We start from the raw sequence: 24,867 nt of genomic DNA on the forward strand, positions 1-24,867 counted from the left end.
GAATTTCTAACTTTTTCAATCAACTAACTTTCAATTTAAAATCAATATGACGTGGTGTCTTTAAAAACCAAACTTTCTTTTAAATTACTTAAAACTCGCTAACTCTTATTAGTCTCCGTGGAACGAACCTTTACTTACTTTAATCTATATTACATACGAACGGGTCCACTGCCCGATTGTGTGTGGTAAAGGATTCGGAGTATTTATAGGATTTTAATTTAACTAGATTTTCACACATCAGGGCTGTTATGCACCCAACTTTAGTGAAAAACCCTTACATACTATTTTTTTAATATTTTGAATAAATAAAAAGACTAACACTATTACTCTAATGTCCCAACTTGGGCCGCCCAACATGTGGGTTTAATCTAGTTAATTTTAATTTAGTTTCTCAGTCAGCACAACATGCGGGTTTAATCTAGTAGTATCTTAATATATACTATAAGACAGTTGAACTAATGACTAATTAACCAATCACATCGTTCGATTTCATCAAATTGACTTTCGATGATGTCATCATTTAGATAAACTACAAATTAAAAATTCTAATAATCATTATCCAAATATATTATTATATTAATATTTATATTAATTTGTAGAAAAAGTCTCATTAATTTACACTTTTTTGTTTTCCATCAATAATTTTCACTTTTTAGCCCTGAATACTTAATTTATATTTATTTTTAGTCATCAACTTAAGATTTTTTTTAAAAATTTACAATCATTTAATTAAATAAATTTTTTTTAACATATATATGAAATATTTTCTACAAAAAAATATTTATTTGAAAACCTAATGACTTATTAACAAATATTAGAAGAGTCCTAATTGTTATCAAAAAATATAAAAACAATCCTAATTGTTATCATATTATCATAGAACAAGTGATTGAAAATAAACATATGCGTGTTATGAACGCGCATCATGATTAAATACATATACTTGAATGTCAAGTTCGGGATCACAAATATGTTTATATTTCAATTCTTAACTATTTTTCCTAATAATATCACATTATGAGTACATTTTTTTCAAAATATATTATAATGGAGAAATTATTATATATAACATGTGCCTTGTGAAATGACTACGGCAAACAATTCCATCAATATGTCTAGGCTAATAATGATAGTGAGGAACCTATGATTATTGTACCACAACTTGCAAAATATAACACTTAAAACCGTATTTTTTAAAAATTGTAAACTTTTATGACTTAAATGTATGAAGATCTAATATTGTTACACGGGTCTAAAATCTAGTATAGAACTATAGAAGTCATCTTATATATGGAAAGACTAACACTATTACTCTAAAAGCCCAACTTGGGCCGCCAAAGTAAACCACAAAACATCCGAAGAGCTTTAATAATGCTTTATTCATCATAATCTACATTCTACCTTCAACATTGTTGGTTTAACTAAAAGCCTAGAAGGTACATTATTAGGAACCATCATTTCCACCGGGAGAGCCCTAACTCTCACTTATAAAAGTTATTACAATTTCTCTATAAGAAAAATAAATTTAGCATATTCACGTGCGTATATTGTACCTTTTACACGTATCTGCCCATATATACACACGCTCATACGATGTCCTCTACACAAGTCCGTACTTCCACATCAAATGACCCAATACCAAAGTAAACCGTACAAAGAATATCTCATTGTTATTTTAAATAACATAATCAGACCATTCATCCACATGTTCCATATGATCCATACTAAGACTAGGAATGTTATCAAGCTTAATAGGATTCTTTTTTCCTCCAATTAACTTAGCAGGATTTCCGACAGCAGTAGTTCTAGCAGGCACGTCTTTCAAGACAACTGAACCAGCCCCAATTTTCGCCCCTTCACCAATCAAAATATTCCCTAAAACACAAGTCCCTGCACCAATCAACACACCATCACCAATTTTAGGATGCCTATCTCCACCGGTTTTTCCAGTGCCACCCAATGTCACATTATGCAAAATAGACACATTATTCCCAATCACCGCGGTTTCTCCTATTACAATTCCGCTACCATGATCAAGCATAATTCCACTACCGATCTTCGCTCCAGGATGTATATCGATATTAAAAACCTCAGAAACTCGACTTTGAATCAAAAGTGCTAAAGTCTTTCTATCTTGTAACCATAAATAATGTGCTATCCTATGAGCTTGACAAGCAATAAATCCTTTGAAGTTTAGAAAACAATGCACATAACTTATACAAGCTGGGTCCCTTTCTTTAACAGCTTTTAAATCATGTTTAACAGCTTTAATAATTTCTTGATCATCTGTCATCACATCCATGATAAGATCATATAGGATTGCACTAGACAAACTTAAAGTACTCAACTTTATAGAAATATAATTAGCTAGAGCACTTTCTAATGAAGAATGGGCCAAGATTAAGCTCAAATAATAAGTTGACAATATGGGCTCTTGATCAATATCAAATCTTGCTTCTTCTTTCATTTTTAACCATAGCCCATCATCATCAGGATCTTGATTATGATCATGATGGTTATTTATAGTAATTTCAGAGATGGTTTTGCCATTTTGATAGTTATTTATAGTAATTGTGGAGATGGGCTTGCAAGAAAATTGTTCTGCAGGGTAATCTTGCCTACAAAATTTGGCAAATTTTTGATTACACTCAAAATTTTCAAGAATTTGTGTTCTGGATGAACTATGAATACAAGCAGTCATCTTTATATGATTTTTTGGGAGAAATTGATGAAATAATTTGTGGGTAAGATTGAGAATTGAAAATTGTGAAATGGGTATTATTGGTTATCAAAAACAAATGAGGTTGAGTGTGAGATTATGAAACGCAAACCTATATATATACTTAATTATACATGGAGTTGAGGTGGCATGTGTGGGTGAAGTACAGAAAGTCGTAGGAATCTTGTGATCATAGTCAACTGGTGGTCATGGAAATTGTATCTTCAGAAGCTTATGGCTTTTCCTAATCACTACTTAACTTAGGGATGGTTTAACTTTTTATTTATAAAAATTTAACATTAATAATTATTACTCGTATTATTTATATTATGATTTATGATGTCAAAAGATGTCCACTTTTTGTAAATTAAAAGCACTTTTAACTAAATTTCCATTAAGTTTTTTAAAATTAGAAAAGTATAGAAATCATTTTTTCCCCCTTTTAACCACTATCTCGTTAGTCGTTACAACTAAATAAATCTATTAGGGGGAAGGGAATGGTGGAGGGTTGCCATGCGGGTTGGCCTAGCCCTCCAAGACACACCACCACCATGACAGAGGCTTGAGAGATGGTTGAGATTGTGAGTGCTTTTAATTAGTGGGGGATCGGAGAGAATTAGATGTTGGGAGCATGTGAAGGGGACCACTTTGACTAGCCTTTATCTTGTTTAAAAATAAATAAATTTAAGAGGACTGAGAAAGTGATGAATGTCATGAAAAATGGTTAGGGGTTGGTTGGGAGGGTTGAAAGTATGTGATTGGCGGGATTTAGGAAGGTTGAAAATTTCAACCACATGACTTCCTTCCCCCAGATATGAGATTTTTTTGGATTGCGATCCTCTAAAGTTGCTTTCAACTTTATTGGTAAAGTTGGAAGCATCTTGACCTTTGAATTGAAATCAATGGTCAAGATTCAAAATTCATCTTTAAATCTTGACCCTTGATTTTAAATCAATGGTTAGGATCACCAACTTTACCAATAAAGTTGTAATTAACTTTAGGGAATCTCAATCCGATTTTTTTTCAGATCATACACGAACAACGTAATCACTAGTCAGTAGTCACTAGTTCACTACCTCGCACAAAAAAAGTTTTCTTAATATGTATGGAGTATGGACTAGTTGAGCAAAATAATACTACGAGTGTAAGTTTATTATACTTGTAATAAGTTATCTTGTATCTACAAAATACATATTTTACTTTCTGAAGAATCTTAATCAACAGTTTCTTCTAAAATATTTAGTCAAGTTTATTACTCGTATTTATTTACTATAGGTAATAAAATAGACTAATAAATACCTTGAGAAGTTAACAACAACAATAATATTTACTTGTAATTTGTTATTGTTTATATTAAAATGAATTAGAGTACTAAAATAAGTCAACAACAATATGAACATATGGGGACACAGACGTAAGCGATGACGAGGGAGTGAGGGATAAAAGATGAAATGGATTGTTATTATTATCACGTAATCGGTTACGTTAAATCCTTAATCAATGATGGACCGATGGTCAAATAAGAGTCCAAGTGGTCTTCAATCTGTGAATTATTAGATTCATCCGCCGCCGGGCCGGGCCGGGGCGGGGCGTTTTTCACAAAAAGGAAATAGTTATACTAATATACTCCTTTCTTTTGTTAAAGAAAAAAGACAGTCGGCGCAAAAGCAACAATACAGGAATCATAGAAGCTCAAGTTCTCAACTCGACCTGAGAAAACTGCAGCGGTTAGGCATCCTCTCATTGAGGAGGTCTTAGATAAAAGATGATCATACTAATAAAACTTTTTCCTCCACAACAACGACGGTACTAAAATTCCGACAAGAGTGGTGTAAAAAGAATTAAAATATAGACGACCTTATTTTTATTAAAAGATAGAGTAACTGTTTTTACAAGTACCTTCATTTTAAAGTTTTACCCTTAAAAAAAATATTCTCGACGGCAAAATGAGACCAAAACCGAAAATAGGATAGATCTCTCGATCTCAAATCTAAAGAGAAGCTGGAGAGGAACTCGACAGTTTTCGACAGCCTTGGGATTACAGAAACCTTTTCTAACCAATCTTTTAAAAACCGGTTTGAGTTTGTTAGTCAGATCCAATAAACGAGTTTTTATAGGTGAATGAACGTTTTATTCGAATTACCATCGTGTTGAATCGATCAATTTTCTTATTCGTTTGTTCAACTGATTTTATGACTTAAATTTACCTCTTTGTAATATTTTAAAAGATTGAAAGATCTTTGTTGTGGTTAAGATTTGGGTACCATTGTTAGTGGTTAGAAAAATGTTTTATTACCAATAGGGTGAAATCCCAGTGGTACCACCCCCTAATAAAGAGTTCTAGGCAGATAAAAGGTGCAGGTTCGAATCCTTACTAAGCAGATTCCCTCCCACCTATTTCTCTGGGGAGTCACTGGGGAGTCACCAGGTTGTAGTTTATGCGATAATGACTCAAGGTACTTATTCGGTGCATGGGACCAGAGGTTTCCCACCTATTTACCCTAATAAAATGTTTTATTAGTATGAAGTATAACATATTTTCTATTTGAATTTAATATTTATATAATACATATTCTACTTTTTTGAAATAAAATACTTATTTTATAAAGATTTTGATAATGTATAATATGCAAATCATAAATTAAAAATTAAATTAATTAAATAATAAATATTTGGGTAAATTTGGGTATACTGTAGACTGTAGTTGAGGAAGAAGAAGTTGCTTGTAGGGTAGTTGATATATAGAATATATGGTTTAGAATTTGCAGACAGCAAGTTGTTGATAACGACAACTTAGTGAGATAGGAACTTTATTTTTCAAACGAAAAAAAAAAAAAAAAAAACCAACGCAAAGCAAGTGGTTATGGTTCAAAATGGACTCTGGTGGCCACCATGATTTGAATTTTGCAAATGTGCCCCTTGTCAGATAAAAAAGTTGAATTTATAATTCAAAATTACTTTGAGTTAGAGATTTGCTAACAATGATTTTTAGGACAATGCATATATTGACAATAAAAAAAACTCAAAACCATTTCATAAATGTTTATTTCAAGCATCTCTTTTGAGGGAAAATATTTTAGACCGTAAAAGAGATGATAATCTAAATTGTTGAAGCCATATGACAGCATGTATGATGTATCGACCATAGTAATATAGAAAACAATATAAGTATGTAACATATCTTATAGCATTTGTTTATCTTTTTTATAAGTATAAAAACGAATTAAATAGTTGGATTAATGAATAATGTAAAAAGGGGTTTAATCTTCTAATACACATGTCATGACCAAACCTTGTAAATAAAAATTGTAGAAATTGTGGCAAATCATAATTTGGCAATGACTAATACAGTACAAACATAATATAAAAAAGGAGTATGTGAGTCAATTCAGACCAACAATATAAAACATAAACACATACATCTTTGAATAATAGTAAATATAACTATTTTGATAGCTCGAATAAGGTTAATGTAAGAAAAAAAAACATGAAAAACCGTAAGAACTACTAGTTTCTTTCTTTTTGTGATTTTTTAATTTTTGAAACTTTTTTTTGTTTTTTATTTTCTTTTCATTCCAAAAAAATAATAATAGTAAAAATTTATGTAAAAAATCATATAGGTTACGTGTTGAAAACGTATGAATACGGTACGGACGTTGCCCTCATCTGTTCTAAAAGGGCTGTCACCGTACACATATAGGAATGATATGGATTTGATGGACGGCAATCCAAGAGATGGTGATGATTTGATACGGTACGGGCGTTGTCCTTAACTCTTAGGGCAAAGCCCTTAAAGATGTTTTTTAGTGGTTCTCACGGTTTTTATCACATATGTTGGTTCTCACTTGATGTCTTCACTTGATGCCTTCACTTGATAGGCCTAAACATATGTTTACAAATCTAACCCTGACACATGACAATTGAGAGGTTAAGATTGAAAGAGGAATGAGTAAAATCCATGTGTTAGAAATACCAAATGAGTCACACATATCATTTAGCCTATTTTACGTGGAAAATCTTCATCCATTTATCCGTTTACTGTATATTCTATCCGTCAACACAATGAAACATTCCAGTATTCCACCAGCAACTTTATCATGCTTATCCATAATGCGACTTAGTAACATTCAATTTGTATGGGATTTAACCCAAAAGAATCACAACTGCTAGTAAACTATTTACCAAAACCAAGAAGATAGTAACTGCTAGTAAGCTCCAACTAATTTTGTTTTTCACATGCAATTATAAGTACAGTAGCTATGGTTGACCGGGAAAAATATCTTGAAAGAACAAGGCCAAGTCACCGTTAATAGCATCTAAAGCCACCATCTTCTCCACAGCATCCTGCCATTTGATTCAGATGGTTATACTTTATATGAACAGACTAATTTTCATCACTCCGACGTAATATATTAACTTGCCGAGTATAGCACCTTATACTGCTCATCTTGAGCTGATATCTTTTCATCACAAACTCGGTCCATAGGAATGCCTTTGGTAGTAGCATCCAATATAAGTGCTGCTCTCCTAATAACTTCTTGGGGAACACCTACAGAAGATTATATAATATTGAAAGCTTAATATAACAATATATAAGTGCGTCTAATACCGATTACCTTCAGTTGTCTACATGCTACGATTCACACATTTTCCTTCGATCAAATTCGTCTATTCAGGCAGGCTTTATTACAATTAACACATGTGTTGGTGCACTTGTTAGTATTGGTTTTCTATTAGACCAGTTTCACTAACTTTCTTCGAACTCTAAACATATATGCGGGAGTAAATCAGACAATGTAAAAGTCAGTCAGATTTTATTTGAATTAATATGATTGTAACATACCAGCAAGTAGGGCACAGTGTACTCCTGCAAAAGAGAATTAAAGTGAGTGACATTAACAATAACCCACATTCAATAGCCAATACCAATACTAACTCACCGTAGCTAAGAAGTGCATGCCCAGGAACCAGCCTGACATATACAAGAAGACGCATATTAGTTGTAGTGCAAGAGAACTTAAATAAGGACTCGCATAAAACATCTTTGAGTTTCATTTTTTAAATCTTTGAGTTTCATAAAAGTATAAAACATCACTAATAATGTGAGGTTAAGCCTTTAAGGCAGCGGTGATTTACCTGTACAGAAATACAATATCCTCCATGTTACTATTGTCGTCCGGTCTTAGAACACTCATAGTGTAGTATTTGACGTTATCTGACTGATGATATCAACATTTAGAATTAGGAACTCATAGGATATGATTAGAAACTTTAACACTTTGGGGGTGTTTGTGTACCTGAGATAAATCATTATCGACAAATATCTGGGTCAGGTGAGTACATATTAGAACCTGCACCATCAATTTATGACTTATGAGTAGCAAGTAGTCAACGATCTCACGTGGTTTACTACAAAAGCCGTATTTACATCGTACCATGTTCATTAAACTTGGAAATATAATTTTACTTACATAATTCTTAGAACTCGGAAGATATAAGATTGTTATCAGTTTATCACTGTATGATAATTAAGGTATGATCTTTAACATTAGATATATTGGTCCTTTTTCTGCCTAATGGTTGTTATCTATACAAGTAGAACTATAATGATTTATGGGAAAATAAAGTATGCTGTTGATTTATATAGGAAAACAATGACCCTTATTTGTGATTGAAGGAGTGTGAGAAGAATAAAGGAAATGACACAATCCCACATCGGCTGTGAGAAGAATAGATAGGGGAAAAGAAGGCCTATAAAAGCAGAGGTCCAAGAAAAGAAAAACCATACCTTTCTCGGCCTTTTGGCTAAGATCAAGTGTAGTATCTGTTCTTATCAGTTTAATATCTGATATGTGGGCCATCGGCCCACTCGATATTAATCTTATTTTTTATGGGGGAAGGCCCATTACACTAGCTTGCTAGTGGGGTTTTCATGTGTCGCCTTGGTCTTACACTACCACCAAGGCCTGGCACACCCCTACAATACTTAGTTAATTTTTAACATATAGCTGTTAAATGCGGAAAGGTTTTTATATTGATGTTCAGAAATAGAATGAGTCAATAAAGTGAAATGAATTTCCCTGTAACGTAAGAAAGCAGGTAAAGTTGCGATCTCAAGGCCCTTTTCTTAAATTAAGAAAGCAGGTAAAGCATTATTGTTGCAACTTGCAGTGTTCTAATTACCAGGAATATTAATTCATACTATATAAATGTCACAAATAAGGGATAGATAACAAACCTTTGGAGGAGCATACATTGAGATAAAATGTTCAATGGTTCCACCAAGGAGGCCAATACCATCTAAAATGGGTAACAAGGGCATGCTTAGTTTATATTACAATCATATAGCATTATCCACATCTATAAGTTTCTCAACAGGCTAACCTTCAGTAAGTGTTCCTTTGCCGAATTCATCTAGCAAACATAACGATCGACAAGTAGCGTGCCTTGAAAATTTTTAAATAACATTAGCTGACTCGTTAATGTTTAGAACATTCTACCAGACCTTGGTTTGTAAGTACTCACTCGACACTCAGCTACATAAAAGATATACCTTAGCATCATTCCAACTTGGTGTAGGTCAATCATAAATGTGGATTGTTCAGCAGTCATAAGCTTGCCTCCCATGGCACAGAAAATTCTATCATTTGTTGTTTGAGGTAGTCATAACATATGTTAGTAAAATTCAATTCAAGATCTCAATGATTGAAGATAAAGGAAAAAGGGGTAAAGAGTACCAAACCTATCAGTTAAACCCACTGTTGCAGCATCTGCTGGTACAAAACTTCCAATGTGGGCAAGAAAAACTATCAGTGCTACCTGCATTCAAATGAAGACATGATTCTTGCATCTGAGATTATCAACATATATTCACCGACTAAAGCCTTTTCAGGGTATGATTTATGTAACAGGATGCTCAGCAAGCTTTTTATTGGACATGATGAGCATATTTTTGGACTTAGGATAAGAACAAATGAACATATAATATAGGTACAACCTGCTTAATATATATGCTTTTTCCTGAATAATTAGGTCCTGTAATGATATGAACATTCCCTGACAAATGTAAATTACGAAAAGGTTTAGCATTCAGCAGTATTAAAATCTAGGCAAACCATAGATAAAGATGACAATACATATACCATGGTCAACAATCTTTGTATCATTAGGTATAAATGTATCAACTGTCATTTCCTGCAAAACATGTCTGGTCACAGAGTAGGCTACTTGTTAACGAAAAGTGCAGCATGAAGGATGTTATACTTTATTTGAAACAGCAATGGAAAGAAAGGGATAAACTCTGAGCATTGAATTCTGACCTTCCATTCCGAATATCAAGCACAGCTTCAGCAGTCAACGTGGGCCTTACATAATTGTTTTGGCGAGCAACCAATGCCAGTGACAAAAAACTATGCAGCCACGAGAAATGATAGTCAATATAGCAGGTTACAGAATTTTGGGAAAATGAAGAAGAAAGGAACAGCCAAATCTGAACATATATAACCAGTCGAGTTCTGCTGCAAAATTGATTCCGTCGAGTAGATTCATCGAGAACTCAAGAATATGCAACACTAAGTCTCTTGTGATGGCTCTCTCCATGTCTTGGGCGTAACATGTAAATAAAACAAAAATGAACTTTAATATCAGAAAATCTACCACACATATTTTTAAGAAATTCAATGACGAATTCAAGTTAATTCCAAAAGTTACATATATTATTGCAAAAGAAGATTTTCTTAATATAAGTTTTTTTAAAGGACAAAAGTGACTACTGCGAGCATGTATAGATATTCAAAACCATCTGAAACTGAGTATGTACTTTCTTTAAGATCACATACCGAGGATTTTATGATATATGTCTCCTAATAGGCTGTCCAATTCTCGTGTCTTGGCATTACGGTAGTAGAACTTTTTTACATCACTGTCTTCATCAGAGAACTTCAAAATGGAACACAAGTTTTCTAAATCAGTGTTATGTCATGTTACCTGAAAATGGCACCCATACATGTGGTATGCTCAAATAATAGCTAGTAACAAGCTTACAGCAAATTCATAGTCTTGAACGTTCTCTAGAACATGCTCTTCTAACTTTTCTTCAAAGATGCACATCAGATATCCTATACTTGGACATAGTAACAGAAATAAGAACTTGAAGATATATCCTTCAATTTCAAGATCAAAGAGCAATACCACAGTAACACATTCTTTTTAAATATTTGAGTTCTTTGATGTAGAAAGATGCTCCTCATATCTTAGTCTACCACTATTTTCCACTTTCTGGGTTGGATTAAAGGATCCTCATGATTGATCAGGCGTCTTAGATTTCTGGCATATATTAGTATAAAACTTAGCACCATAATTTTGTGTCAGGTTTAGGATTCCAAGTAAGTGATTGCAGTTGAAAGTCCATTCTGATTAAAGTTCACCAAGGTGTGATCAATGCATTGAATCCATCCTAATAAAATCCCATACTTGTAGCTATCCACAATTATAAAAAATAGCAACACATACTTTCAAATTTAAGAAAGTGTAAGTAGCTTTTTTAAGTACAAGTCCATGTTAATGTTCTCAAACAAAAAAAGAGTTATTTGATAACAAGTAAGAATTCTTTATCAGCCACACCAAGTAAATAACAATTATACTTGACAAGTTATAAAGAATTCCTTTTTAGGTCAGACAAGTATATTATACTTAGGTTGCGTTTGTTTCACAGAATTTGATGGAATCTGATGGAATTGGAATTCGATTCCATTCCTTAGTGCGTTTGGTTGTTCAAAGAAGGAGGAATCTCATTCCGTAGGAATGTAAACATTCCATCATTTGATGGAATCTGCATTCGATAGAGGAAGGAATTTGATTCCTTCCATCACTTGAATTCTCAAAAAATCAAAAACATTCCGTCAAATTCCATTCCTTCAAATTCCAATTCCTTCGAAAGATTCCATTCCTTCCAAAAATATTCTGTGAACCAAACGCGCCCTAAGTATTGGAGGGGTGTGCCAGGCCCTGGTGGTAGTGTAAGACCAAGGCGACACATGAAGAACCCCACTAGCAAGCTAGTGTGATGGGCCTTCCCCATAAAAAATAAGATTAATATCGAGTGGGCCGATGGCCCACATATCAGATATTAAACTGATAAGAACAGATACTACACTTGATCTTAGCCAAAAGGCCGAGAAAGGTATGCCTTCTCTCTTCTTGGGCCTCTAACTTTATAGGCAGCTCCTTCACCTTTGTATGCTTCAATCAGCCGATGTGGGCTTACGAGCTACTTTCTTATTCAATAGTTCAAAACCAAAAAGACTAAAATTGATGCAGATTATAAATGTTATATAAACCTAGCCTTTTAAGGTCATATATACAGAGTATCTATCAATTGGTCGACACTGAAATAACCTTCTAGAATCTTTTTAAGTGTATCAAAATCAATGAGCATAGCTCTTTTCAAGAGTGCCACTCTATTAATAAACTCAAATTCTCTATCAATAACTAGTGTATATGCATTAGCATCTTATGTTAGTGCTTCCAAACAGACATCTAAACCAAGGTGTCGAATATGTATGATTTTAATAGAAATACAAAGACCATTGACTTTATCTCAAATGAACTACTTGCCTCTAGAGCTAGATTATATCAGACATCGTAGAGAAGTTTAGCATACCTATTTGATTTATATACACAACTTGTGGAAGAAATTTTTCTTTAGACATGTAAGGAAGGCGTGCAAGTTCCAATGACGACACCTGTTAAAACATTGGTAGATCATATTAGCACAACACATACAGAAATTTACTTAAATGTTGTCCCATTAAAGCTTTTGTATAAGTAGAATATTACCTCCTCCAAAAATTCTGGCAGTTCTTCATATATCTGCCTCAGTTCATCCAACTGTGCATTTAAATATGGAGAAGTTTGTCAAGAGAACGGAACATACACGTGAACAAGTAAAACAAACAAATATGAGACTTAATATGGGCTTATGGGAATCCACTTATAAATTTAAACTGTACTTGACCTCTTCACAAAATCCATCTTTCACCATTGTCTCATAACCCTTGTCTTTACTTCTAGTTACATCAATAACACCAATTATCTGCAAAAACAAAATTTAATCAGAAAGTAACTGTGAAACTAAATTTGGGAATCATTAATCCATATCTTAAAATACTGCTAAAACTTAGAGAAGAGGTTAACTTTATCTTTCACCGCAATTGATGCTAACTTACAGAATCATGTAATTTAATGCAGGATTGCAACCGTGAAAGAAAAGTTAACTAACCAGCTCATATACATAAGCTAAATCCATTGAGATGCATGAAGCCGCCTGTCATAACTCAAAAACCAATTAATAGCCTGCTAGACTACTAGCTAAAAGCCTAAAACAATGGTATGAAAATACAAAAAAGTGCAGTGTTACCATGCTCTTGGAAACAACTTGATACCTTCTCAACAATAGGTAAACTAAAATAGTTAACATGCTCCTGGAGATTTTCAGAAATTCCTAGTTCAAAAATCTTGTTGATGTGCAGAAGTGCAGAAAGGCTCTACAAGACAAAACACTATGCAGTCATGTCAAAGTTGTAACAAGTTGATGACAGGGTACTAGGTTATAAGCTAAGTAAGTTGCTATTAAACATGACGCTCAATAATCAACATCTAAAACAAAGTTCAAATTGCAAAGGTCAATCAATTACTTATATAATTCATTCATTGAAGATGTAGTTCATGAAATCAATGGCTCGAGGTGCAGAGCTTAGGATGAGATGTTATTTTAGCCCACAAGTACCCAGAAACAGACAGCAAGTTTTTGGAATAATTTGAGCACTCTGCACCCTATTAAATGAGCACTACCGATTGGAACAAAAAAAGAAGGATGAAACAAAGAGCAAAAAGTACCTTCAAAAAAGATGTCCAATCACCACAGGTACATACGGAACTTGGAGAGTTGAATTTCTTCCACGACGAAAATGCAACAGTTAGAGATAATTACTTAATAAAGATACAGAAAACCATTCTTCGGCTATAATGTAATAAAAGACGCAAAGAAAATATCTACAGTGAACCACATTAAAAATATGGAAATGTTTTTACAACTGCAGTCATTCAACATAATTACAAAACGAAACCATAAATTTTCGATTACCGATCTAAACATCAAAATAATTAAATGCTTCAGATATTGGGATGGTAGTGTATTATTTTGGTCAGCCGGATTTCCGAGTACAAGTAGGTTCTATAACAATATACACCTGCATATCTGTCAAAGAAATTAACATATGCTTAAAGAAAACAAAAGAAGATAGTATTGCACCTTCAGTATGTGAGGAACATCCTTAACAGACTTCAGTGTAGCACGTAAAGAAGTCAACAATTCTTCAGATGAAACGAAAAATGATATCTGAATCTATTAAAAGAAAACAGGCAGTTTTATAGACACCGAGTAAGAGCACAGGACAGTGAGTACAAGGCACCCTTAAACTTTGACGTTTTTCTGATTTTCTCTTCATGCGTTTACTGTCCAAAAATTACTAGACCATCCTAGATATTTCTGCCTTGCCTAAGATAGAAAATATGTTTCATACTTCTTTACTACTTTAATGAGAATGTATAGAACACTCTTAAGGCCAACGCAAGTCTTGAAAAAAGTACACTCTTAGGTCATAAGACTATTACGATAAAGTGAAAAGATGAAGCTATTTTGCTAAGTTCCCAGAAGATGTGGTGTTTCTTTATCACCATTCCATCTTACAAGTGTGATAAAAATGTAGTAATTAAGAAGTGATTTGAATATGTTAAAGATTTTATGGTCTGCTGATTATCATTCGTGAACTTGTGAAATCAGGGGCACCGCTTGAATCAATAATCACATAATTTTCATGAGACTTGTTAAATAGGATACAGCATTAAGACGACTATTCAAGTTGTCGAGGTTGAGTATGGGCCTGAGAAACCATGACCTGTTACAAAGAATACAATTCATCCAGCACCATCAGTATGACAATTCCTTAAACCTTTTTTTACAATAAATGGGATTAAAGTTGAAGATCCTTGTTTACCTGAGAAGTCGTCTGCCCATAGGAGTGACACACTACAATCAGGAATATCGATTAGATACAACTTGATAGGCAAAAAATTCATAATAAAGGAAACCTTCAAAGTTCAAACCTTATTCATCATGCCAAAGACAGAGAACCTGCAAATAACCAGTTATTAGTATTTACTTCCGGTGTATGCATAATCAATCGCGAAGAAATGATTACCCTTCTTTTGCTCTACCAATACCCATGTGGCTTGGATGTGTGTCTGTTTGGAATATCTGCAATGCCTCGTGAGCAGCAGAGTCAACTTTAAGGAATTTGTTTCTGCATTTCAAATAACATTATTAGAGCTAAAACAAGTAGATTATAATATGAATGCAGAAAAATTTAAGATCATATACAATGAGATCTGCATGACAGAATTGATTGCAATTGATACACTCCCACACTCATTTTGTTCAATGGTATCCACAACTCTTTCATTCTCCAATATGGCAAGAAGCCCTCCACTGGCACGAACTTGAACTTCACTCTCAATGTCCATCATAGATCTTAGCTATAGTAAAATGAAAAAGTAAAACGACGAGTAAAATCAGAAAATCATTTATGGATGGAACATCCAAAAATATGTAGAAACTAGAGCACAAGTGTCTGAAACATGAAAGAATGAGCTTTCACAATAATGTGATTACTTACAAAGCAAATTCTCTCTTTAATGTTTAACCCGTCATCCATTCCTGTCACCCGTAGATATACTAATCTGTGTAATGACAACAAGAGAAAGAACAGCAAATTAACTATTAATAAAAGAGAGAACCTTTAGCGGCAGGGAGACAACATGTCTGTGAAGTCATATGCAAAAAATATAAAAATAGACATGACTAAAAAGGAATGTAATCATATTAATTGATCATTTCAAACTTCTGCTATACCATCATTCCAAAAATGCTAAGTTTTTCAATGCATCACCGTTCATAGTTTTCCTCAGTTGTCCTAGAACAGTCACCTATTTTTATTATAAGTATAGTTTACTACAAACTCATCATTTTAAATAAACACAAGAGATAGATGTAAAACAGCTCGGATTCATATTAACTACTCATATGTTGCATCTATACCCAGTGCCACGCAAAAGCGTTCATCATCTAACTAAAAAAAATGGCTACAAATATTAGGTGGGATTGTGTAATTGAAGACCTTTTTTATTCTGTGGTACCTGTGCCATGCTTGTTCATAACTAAATATTGTACTCTTCATAAGCTTCACAGTAGGTACCTCACTTGCACCATCTGTATCACAGACAAGGGTAAATACATAATTCACAAACTCAGGATGCATATCTAATACATGGAAACTATGATGTTACCATTTTGTTGTAAAGCAGCTAGCAAAGATTCTTCACACTTAGTACTTGTGTATATGATCAAGGGCTTAACTTGATATTTGACTGAAACATAATGAATCAAGACAAAAGGAGTCAGTTGTTTGAATAGAAATAAGCTAAGGCGACCACATCCTCTCGATACGTGGAGATGAAAACTCATATACTGTATGTAAGAGAACAAGCAAAAGTATCTTTTACCCATATCAATTAAGGGAAATTCTGCAGTGCCGTCTTCCCAAAGTTCCAGCACATGGAGTTCGCGTGTAAGAGTATCATAATAAGAAATTCCAACTCTGACATCAAGAGTTAACTCAGATAAAAGTGATTAACTAAAAGTGACATCAAGGTAAGGCTTTGACTGCTGTGTACATTGTCCATGTTATATAAATGATATACAACAGTGCTTATCCAAGTTTAGTTTGTATAACACCACTATAGTGTAGCTATGCATACCAAACTCTTATTTTTTGTTCACCAAAGAAACTTACCTATGGCTATGCATGACACATGACATGTAGACCTGCGAATAGAAAAGCCATATTAATACCAAAGGAATTCAGGGGATAATAATGTATCATGATACATTAAAATAACTGAAAGAATATAATAACGGATCCCCTTAAGGCAAACTAGAATGTGTTTCCTAAGAAGTTTAGTGGCAGAAATTGTTCCAAAACATGCCTTTCATAACTTAATTCAGGATTAGCTAACACTTTCCATTTCTGTTCCTCAAAGAAATGTTGTAGTTAAACAACATAAAGTAAGAAACTGCACATAACATGTTTTTTGGAGGGAGTCCGTAGCTTAAACATCATTTGTCCTTGGGAATTTAATGAACCAACTTTAATCATGTCCCAAATAATCCCAAGTTTTATTAAAAGAACGGAATAGCAATGTCCACGTGGCAGAGCATTACTGGCCCTGTTTGAAATCCATTTAAGAGAGTATCTGACATGTTTTTGCTTAATTAAATCAAAACTTCACTCTCGATTAATCATCATTCATAAGTTTCGACAGAAGGGCATTTGTCCTGCCGGTATTCAAGGTGACACAAAAAATTAGAGAGTGATTTATTGAAAGGTATAGGAATAGAGGAATGGGTATGATATCTTGTATGAGTGTTTATTTGACATGTATGACATCCAATCTTAGGAATGCAACCCACTGGACCTGTTTGGGTATGGAAAACTAGTGAAAACCCATAGTGATTAAAATCAAATACCCCCTGAGAGGTTATTTAGGGACAAGGGCATACACAGGTCTACAGTCTGAAGATTTGTTTGTCAAAAGTAAGTAGTCATTATTTTCTCTTCTTCTTTCACTCAATCGGTCTCTTCATTTTACTAAACTCTAAATTGGTATAATCAGATACCCGACTCTAAAGAAATTGTGTGTATTAGCATATGATTTACTAGAACACTCATAATTCATACCACATCATAACAGATTGTTCATTAAAAAGCATATATCATGCATTATGACATTTGTCGGCTTATGATTCATTCAAGTATTGACACATGTCATGATGCACACAATTTTATGATACTTAAAAAAATAAGTAATTTTTATGAAGTTAATCCTTTTTGCAAAATCATGTAACGGAGACTCGGAGATGAATTCCTGTTTCGACTACTCGATCTTCTAGCTAAAAAGTTCTAATATATGCGGTCTAATCAGTATTCATATGGTTGTTTCTAGACTCTTCCCTGGCCTTCTGTTACCTAAGGAGGTTTCAATCTTTCCTAAAACCTTCAGGACACCTTACAAGCTCGTGTGTACATATATTTATTATATATGTATATATATATGTGTGTGTGTGCGTGTGTGTGTATACTAGACGAAACTACAGCGCAATTGATATCGATAAAAATCAAACATTAGCACCATAAACGCCTAATCAAAAAGCACAAATGAAATAACGAAAACGAAGAGGAACGCGCAGAAATTAGGGTTAGATTGGAATATATGAAAATGCATTTAAGTAATTAATCATCACAAACTAACCTGATCGATTGAATTAAATGAATATTATGTTATATATATAATATATACACACACAGAAAATAAGAAGAAAAAGAATAATTGTATGTGCGTGGAATTGAAGGCACCTGAGAGACCGCTTCGGTTTCGTCTACTTCTTCTTCCATTCTCACACAGTGATCGCTGCGTGTGTGTGTGTGTGTGTGTGTGGATCGCCGAGGAAATGCAAAGTGTGTGTTTACTGATTTTGTTATGGCGCGAAAGTGAGTCGGTGCTTTTATTTCTATTTTTATTTTTTTTCTATATTCCTTATTTTTATTTTCTTTTGTGTTTAAACGTGGTGACTTTGGTAAAAAAAAAAGGGCTGATATTAGTACCAAAACATTCAATAGATCTATCATAAAATTCTTGATTTTACTATTACACCCTTACATCTACTCTTACTATTATCCTTTTCCCCAATCTTTTATTTCCCTCCACCCTGCATCTTCTTTCTTGCTCATACATTTTTACATTCCCTCCTTTTTTCTCTTTCATTTCAAGATATATATAAAAAATCTATTTGTCCATTAGTTCTTCTATTTTTCTCCATGTGATCCACCAACAAATCCTTATTCTATTATGGAGAATCAGGTATGTTAACATTTATAAACATCATATTTAGGCTTGATTAACAGAAAATTAGATTACATAACTCACATGCTTTATGAGTTTTTTTTTTCGTTTATATATTTAGTTATGATCATTTTCTTAGAGTAGTTTTTATTCAAACTTGTTATTATATAAATTTCTACTAGTTAAAATTATTATCAGGCCCATATATTTTTAATAATATTGTTATTTCATTTATAGATGAACTCAACTGAATTATCAGGTCGTGTTACTCCTAATGATGAAAAACTTTATCTAGCTAGTTCTAAGTTTGAATTAAGTGATGAGCTATTAACAAGTGCAAGGGAATTTTATGCTAGTAAAACTCAAAAAAAGATAAATTCATCATCTTGCAATGTGACCGTAGCGGTTCACCTCGAATTGAAGAGAATAAAATCAGAAGCACTAATACTCGTTTGATTAATTATCCCTTTAGATTAACATGTAAAAAGGGAAGTCATGGTTCATGGATATTTCATGCAAAAAATTTGACACACAACCATGAACCATCTACTGATACATCTGGCCATCCAAGTTTTAGGCGATTATCAGCTGATAGTATACAAGTTGTGAAAAACATGACATTGGCTGGAATACCTCCAAGACAGATACTTTCTTCTCTACGTCAACAAAGCCCAAATCTTCCAGCAGTCTCTAGAACTATATACAATTTAAAGGCAAAATTTCGCAAGGATAGTTTAGGCAATCGTTCCAAGGTTAGTGCTTTATTTGAAGAGTTTCAAAAGGGTGGTTTTTCTTACGATCTTTTACATGACTCGGAAGGACATATAACAAGTTTGTTTATTGCACACCCGTTATCAGTTAAATTAGCCCGTGCCTTCTCGAGTTTGTTTGTGATGGATTGCACTTACAAAACAAATATATATAACATGCCTCTTCTTGATATTATTGGAGTTTCATGCTTTAATTGTAACGTCATCAACGATAATAACTCGAAAACACAAAAGTTTTTTTTTTTATGCCCCACTGCGCCGCAGTGAGGTCGGGTACTCCCATTGCGCCGCAGTGGAAATTCTCGGGCCAAAACTGGAAGAACCCCCCCCCCACTGCGCCGCAGTGGGTTTGACACTCTCCCACTGCGCCGCAGTGGGAAGAAAAGAAACTTTAGCAGTGGGATTCCACTGCGCCGCAGTGGGCTCGGCACGCTCCCACTGCGCCGCAGTGGCCCAAAACCCAACAACATTAAACTTTGCCCACTCTAAGACTTAACCAAAACCTTTGAATCACAACCAAAATTATAAGAAATTACATTCCAGAATTGAAAGTAAGAGAGTTAACCCGAAAACATTCATATTTGCCAAATTAGTTTGATCCAAGATCGACCACGCAACTATTTGGGTCGAATACCCATTTGTCATGCTACAACCAAACCAACTATCCTTATCAACTCCAAAAGACATGAACATGACCATTTACAAACATATCAAAATATGGCCAATAACAACCAAAAATGTACCATGAGCCAATGTCAAGAGGGACAACTAGGTTTCTAACCAAATCATGCTATTCTTCCGAGAATAGCCAAGATACCTTCCAACTATCTACAATCCCTAGCAACTTCGTTCTCTAATCTTCGAGACAAGCAAACCTAGTTCCTTCTTCCGGAACCACCTATAATAAAAAGGGTAAACATCTGAAAGGTAAGCGAATGCTTAGTGAATATGCTTGCATAATATCATATAAACGAAGGAGGGCAATGTTCAAGGAACTGTTGCATATAGACTATGACACCGTCGTGTCATATCCATAATACTCACCCTTGGGCTAGGCTTTACATGGATCCATATAAGCAAATGATTACAATCACACAATTAAAACAATAACAAATGCTCCACATGAGCCTATGGCCACCAATTAGGCCTGTAATCAAACTCAACCATAAGCATGGGACTTAACGCCAAATCAATTACCACCATGGACTCACTCAACATGATTGGTAATTGACCCGACGAATATACAATATATGCAAGTATACTCACCTCCTTCGCGACACAACAATTAATCAAGATAACCGCAAATGCGCAAAACCAAGCTTTCAACCTATCAACATATCATAATGCACATATAAGACATCATTCACATTTCCTAGCTATTTCACTATAGCTAAACCAACCTTTCACTAGCATTCCTAACCTTAACCCTTCCCATTAAGTCATTGAGTTGCTTACTTAACAAAATCTCATATTAACCCAAGAATTCATCATCATCATCAACATCATCATATAGCTAGCAAAGTCACCATTTCCATATTTAGAGTTTCACTGCTAACATTCTCATTATTAAAGATTTCAACATACAACTCAATGACACAATCATAATATACAAGAATTTTGGGGAAAAACTCACATAGACACCCATTACTAGCAAAATCCCCAATTTCACCTTACAAGAACCCTAATTCAAAGAAAGGAAAAGAATTTAGGTTAAGAATTCTATACCTCAATGATGGAAGATAAAAGGTTAGGGTTTTCAAATCACAAACTCTTCCCTTTTTCTTTAAATAATTCGGCCACCACCACTACTCCAACTTAAACCCTAACTTTTCAATTTCTTGATCATATAAGGTTATTGTTGTGATGATTCTTGGATAAATTAGTAGTATTGCATGAATGATTTAGTTGAGGTTTTCTTTGAATTAAGAAGAAATATGGAGATGAAGAAGAAAGGATGAGCTAGTGGAAATATGAATAACCCACAACAATGTGGCTGGCACTCCATATGGATGCCACGACCCATTTAGAATTTCTGATGATAAAACACCCGCTATCCGTTAACGTTCCAACTAAATTAACCCCATAATCAAAAATAAAATATTAGGAACTTATTTTAATGTCAAAACTACAAAAAGGGTTATTTTATTACCTTAAAATTATTGGGGTGTTACATTAATACTTCTTTTTATTCCGGGTTTGCTTTTTTGGAACGAGAGGATGAAGAAAATTACATGTGGGCATTGAATTCATTTAAAAAGATTGTTGGTCAACAGAATTGCCCGTTTGTTATTGTGACAGATAGGGAATTGGCATTGATGAATGCCATAAAGAATGTATATCCAACCACCACAAATCTTTTGTGTGTTTGGCACATTGAAAAAAATGTGTTGGCAAATTGCAAGAAGTATTTTGGATGTGCCAAAGAGTTTGATATGTTTATGTTAAGGTGGAATAATATAGTGTATTCAACAACAACAGCTGAATTTGTGAGAAATTGGGGAAAACTCCGAGCATTTTGTAGTGATAAGATAAAAGTGATCGAGTACCTAGAGAACACATGGTTACCTTGGAAAGAAAGATTTGTTTGCGCTTGGACCGACAAAAGCTTACATTTTGGCAACCGTTCATCCTCAAGAGGTGAAGGTGCTCATGCCAAACTAAAGCAATATTTGCAAGTTTCTACCGGTGGTTTTCAAGAAGTAAAAGATAAAATGTCTCTTGCAATCGAACATGAATTCAACGAGATCAAAGTGAAACTTTCAAGTGAGAAAATTCATGTCGTTCATGATTGTAATATACCGCTTTTTAGGGAGCTTTTGTATCGTGTATCTCATTTTGCTTTGAAAGAGATTTATGAGCAATATAAAAGGTTTAAACAAGGTAATACTCACAATTCTTATATTTTTACTTTGTTATGCATTCTGAAAGTTTTCTTAAATTATACTGTATTATCTATGTCTTTGCAGGCAACATGGCTCTTTGCACTGGTCATTTTATGGAAACCATGGGTCTTCCATGTTCCCACAAAATAGAAGAGTGGCATGGAAGGTCACTTCCATTGGAGCTTATCCATCCAAATTGGAGGATTGATACATTAAGTCTAACAAGAGATTCTGATTCACACAATGATGACAATGGCATATTTGAGCAGTTGCTAAATGAGTTGCATTTAAAGTTCCAAATGTGGCCTGAGAACAAGAAAGAGTTTGCTACTAAGATGATTACTAAACTTATTGACGAATCCGATACACTTTTTGAGCCAAGAATTCAACGACCAAAAGGAAGACCACCAAAATCAAAAAAGAAAAGGGGAATAACTTCGACGAGAAGAGATTTATCAAGGTTTGAGCATGTGGAATCATCACAAACAAACAACTCGTTAATGTCTACTTGTGTCGAAAGAACCAATGGAACTACTAATGAATATAGTTATATCTTTCATGATAACAATTCACTTGATTTAAATTTATACTCAGATTTATCAAGTGAATATATGTTGTTAGAGTAGTAAGATAGCCTTCACTCTTGACAATGATCTTTTGTATGTTCGACAGGCACTCTTGGAAATTGTACGCTGATCAGTTTTTGATCTTTTGTTTTGTGCTCGTATTCTATACAAGTTTAGATACAGGCCTGTTATATGCTTTTGAAACATCTTTTATGTAAAAGCTTTGACTGCTAGTGTATTGATTTGGTTGAATGTATGCACTTTCTGTTGATTTACTTCATAGATATAAAGCTTATGTTTTTATTAAAAAATTTAAGTATTGAAATAACTCATTTATTTGTATTGATTGTAATGATCAGAAGTTGAAATGAGCGTGAAAAATGATTTGGAAGAAAAAAAGACGTATATGAAATGAAAATGCAGGTGGGGAGGATTGAATTAAAAAATGAGAAAGAAATAGATAAAAGTAAAGTACATAAGATGAGATAAGGGCATATTGGGAATATTATAAAATTTGTGGTAAATCTGGTAAATATATTGGTACTATTATCAGCCCCCCCAAAAAAAAGAGTAGTACTTGATTAGAATGCTAAGCAAAAAATAATTTTGATTAGGCTCAATATGTTTGTTTAAAAAAAAAAGGAATCTATAAACCCTTATAAAGAGTATTGAATTTAAAACTTTAAGCACTTTTTACAATATCCCTAAATTACCCCTAACTTTAAAATAAGTAACATATATTCACTTCACACTACTTCTTTGTCTCACTTTCTTTCGTACAATCACTTTTCAGTGTCCATCATCACCGACACCCCGACCATCGCCTTTCATATTCATCACCACCACACTTAACTATCGCTTATTAAATGATTTACCTTATCATCAACATTTCTTATATTTTATGTTTTTATCATTAAAATTGAAGGAGTATATGATACAGTAATATTTGAAGTTATACATTTATTAATTAAATTAATATATATTGTTTACAAAAGGTAAATAGACTTTTACTTTCTTATAAAATGTATTAATATTATTACTCATTAACTAAAAGAATTTTTAGAAATTTTGTTAATATCAAGAAAATCTCACCATATAATGATAAATCTTAGTAGAGATCTTAGACAAAGGATATTGACCAAATAATAACAAAAATATTTTCTTTTAATGTTTAGGATAAAAGTTTTATGCTTATGTTTCTTTTTCATTTAATTTGACGGAACAACAATTAACAAACACTATCTTAAAAAATTTATCTATGATGTATATTATTATTATTATTATTATTATTATTATTATTATTATTATTATTATTATTATTATTATTTATTATTATTATTATTATTATTATTATTAAACATTAAAAAGTATGGATCTCTTTCAAGAACTTCAAAGCTATTTTTAGACATCTTATTGAAGCTATGATTTGCTTATGTTTACGGGTTCTATATTATAGAGTTATGGAATATTTAAGAGCGATCTCCGATGAAAAAAAGTCATTATCAATTATTTATTTTTGCCGTATCATCTTTACATTAACTTTAATCTATAAAAACCAACTTCAATCCAACAACTTCAAGAAAGCTTTTTTGCATTATTGAAGACAAGTGATTATCATTCTAATGACTTCTAGTTTTATAAGTCATTGTCAAATAACCGAATAAGTTGTATAAAAAATATCTTTTTTCTAATGTCAATAAGTTTCTAATGACTTTTCTGAGAGCAAATAAGTCTTTCATGCTAATGATAATGTGTATAATAACTTTTGATTTATATGCTAGAAACAAACTCACAAGTTATACAACCCGACTCTTTAATTTGACTCATAAAAGTCACATATGCTTTCTGTCAGTAATATGAACAAACGCATAGGGATTTTTATTATGTCATATCAAGATGCAACTAACTGATGT

General features: G+C 33.3%; 2 protein-coding genes and 2 non-coding genes across 4 annotated transcripts; 1 reads left to right on the top strand and 3 right to left on the bottom strand.

The window, feature by feature from the left end:
* Window positions 1–1,361: 1,361 nt before the first annotated feature.
* On the bottom strand, window positions 1,362–2,798 carry LOC122599732 (serine acetyltransferase 1, chloroplastic-like). The gene has a single exon (XM_043772292.1). It carries the CDS (start codon window positions 2,699–2,701, stop codon window positions 1,676–1,678), a length of 1,026 nt encoding a protein of 341 aa, XP_043628227.1. The 5' UTR covers window positions 2,702–2,798; the 3' UTR covers window positions 1,362–1,675.
* A 3,999-nt stretch (window positions 2,799–6,797) lies between these two features.
* LOC122600281 (DNA mismatch repair protein MSH5) lies at window positions 6,798–18,288 on the bottom strand. Its single transcript, XM_043772984.1, has 34 exons — window positions 18,250–18,288; window positions 16,630–16,661; window positions 16,340–16,434; window positions 16,124–16,204; window positions 15,974–16,046; window positions 15,454–15,517; window positions 15,159–15,313; window positions 14,980–15,081; window positions 14,885–14,912; window positions 14,776–14,807; window positions 14,619–14,676; window positions 14,031–14,117; window positions 13,616–13,672; window positions 13,162–13,263; window positions 12,999–13,043; window positions 12,735–12,812; window positions 12,557–12,607; window positions 12,381–12,462; window positions 10,763–10,836; window positions 10,558–10,657; window positions 10,224–10,320; window positions 10,039–10,128; window positions 9,862–9,926; window positions 9,717–9,775; window positions 9,462–9,538; window positions 9,273–9,359; window positions 9,104–9,165; window positions 8,958–9,019; window positions 8,017–8,070; window positions 7,856–7,938; window positions 7,660–7,691; window positions 7,563–7,586; window positions 7,153–7,268; window positions 6,798–7,063 (listed from the first exon to the last, which is right to left on the bottom strand). The coding sequence occupies exons 1-34, from the start codon at window positions 18,286–18,288 to the stop codon at window positions 6,977–6,979; spliced, it is 2,430 nt and encodes an 809-aa protein (XP_043628919.1). The 3' UTR covers window positions 6,798–6,976.
* Window positions 8,504–8,699, top strand: LOC122602460. Its single transcript, XR_006324277.1, has one exon. It is a non-coding gene; the product is annotated as a U2 spliceosomal RNA (small nuclear RNA).
* LOC122602439 lies at window positions 11,709–11,904 on the bottom strand. The gene has a single exon (XR_006324259.1). It is a non-coding gene; the product is annotated as a U2 spliceosomal RNA (small nuclear RNA).
* Window positions 18,289–24,867: the final 6,579 nt, after the last annotated feature.

Source organism: Erigeron canadensis, chromosome 5, assembly GCF_010389155.1.
Source record: "Erigeron canadensis isolate Cc75 chromosome 5, C_canadensis_v1, whole genome shotgun sequence".
Lineage (NCBI taxonomy): Eukaryota > Viridiplantae > Streptophyta > Magnoliopsida > Asterales > Asteraceae > Erigeron > Erigeron canadensis.

Excerpts from the sequence above, each read along its gene's own strand:
- LOC122600281 (XM_043772984.1), bottom strand. The coding sequence starts at position 18,288 with ATGGAAGAAGAAGTAGACGAAACCGAAGCGGTCTCTCAG. Across the intron at positions 12,463-12,556 it reads TGCCAGAATTTTTGGAGGAG|GTGTCGTCATTGGAACTTGC; the intron begins GTAATATTCTAC and ends ATGTTTTAACAG. Across the intron at positions 9,927-10,038 it reads CTTGATATTCGGAATGGAAG|ACATGTTTTGCAGGAAATGA; the intron begins GTCAGAATTCAA and ends CTCTGTGACCAG.
- LOC122599732 (XM_043772292.1), bottom strand. The coding sequence starts at position 2,701 with ATGACTGCTTGTATTCATAGTTCATCCAGAACACAAATTCTTGAAAAT.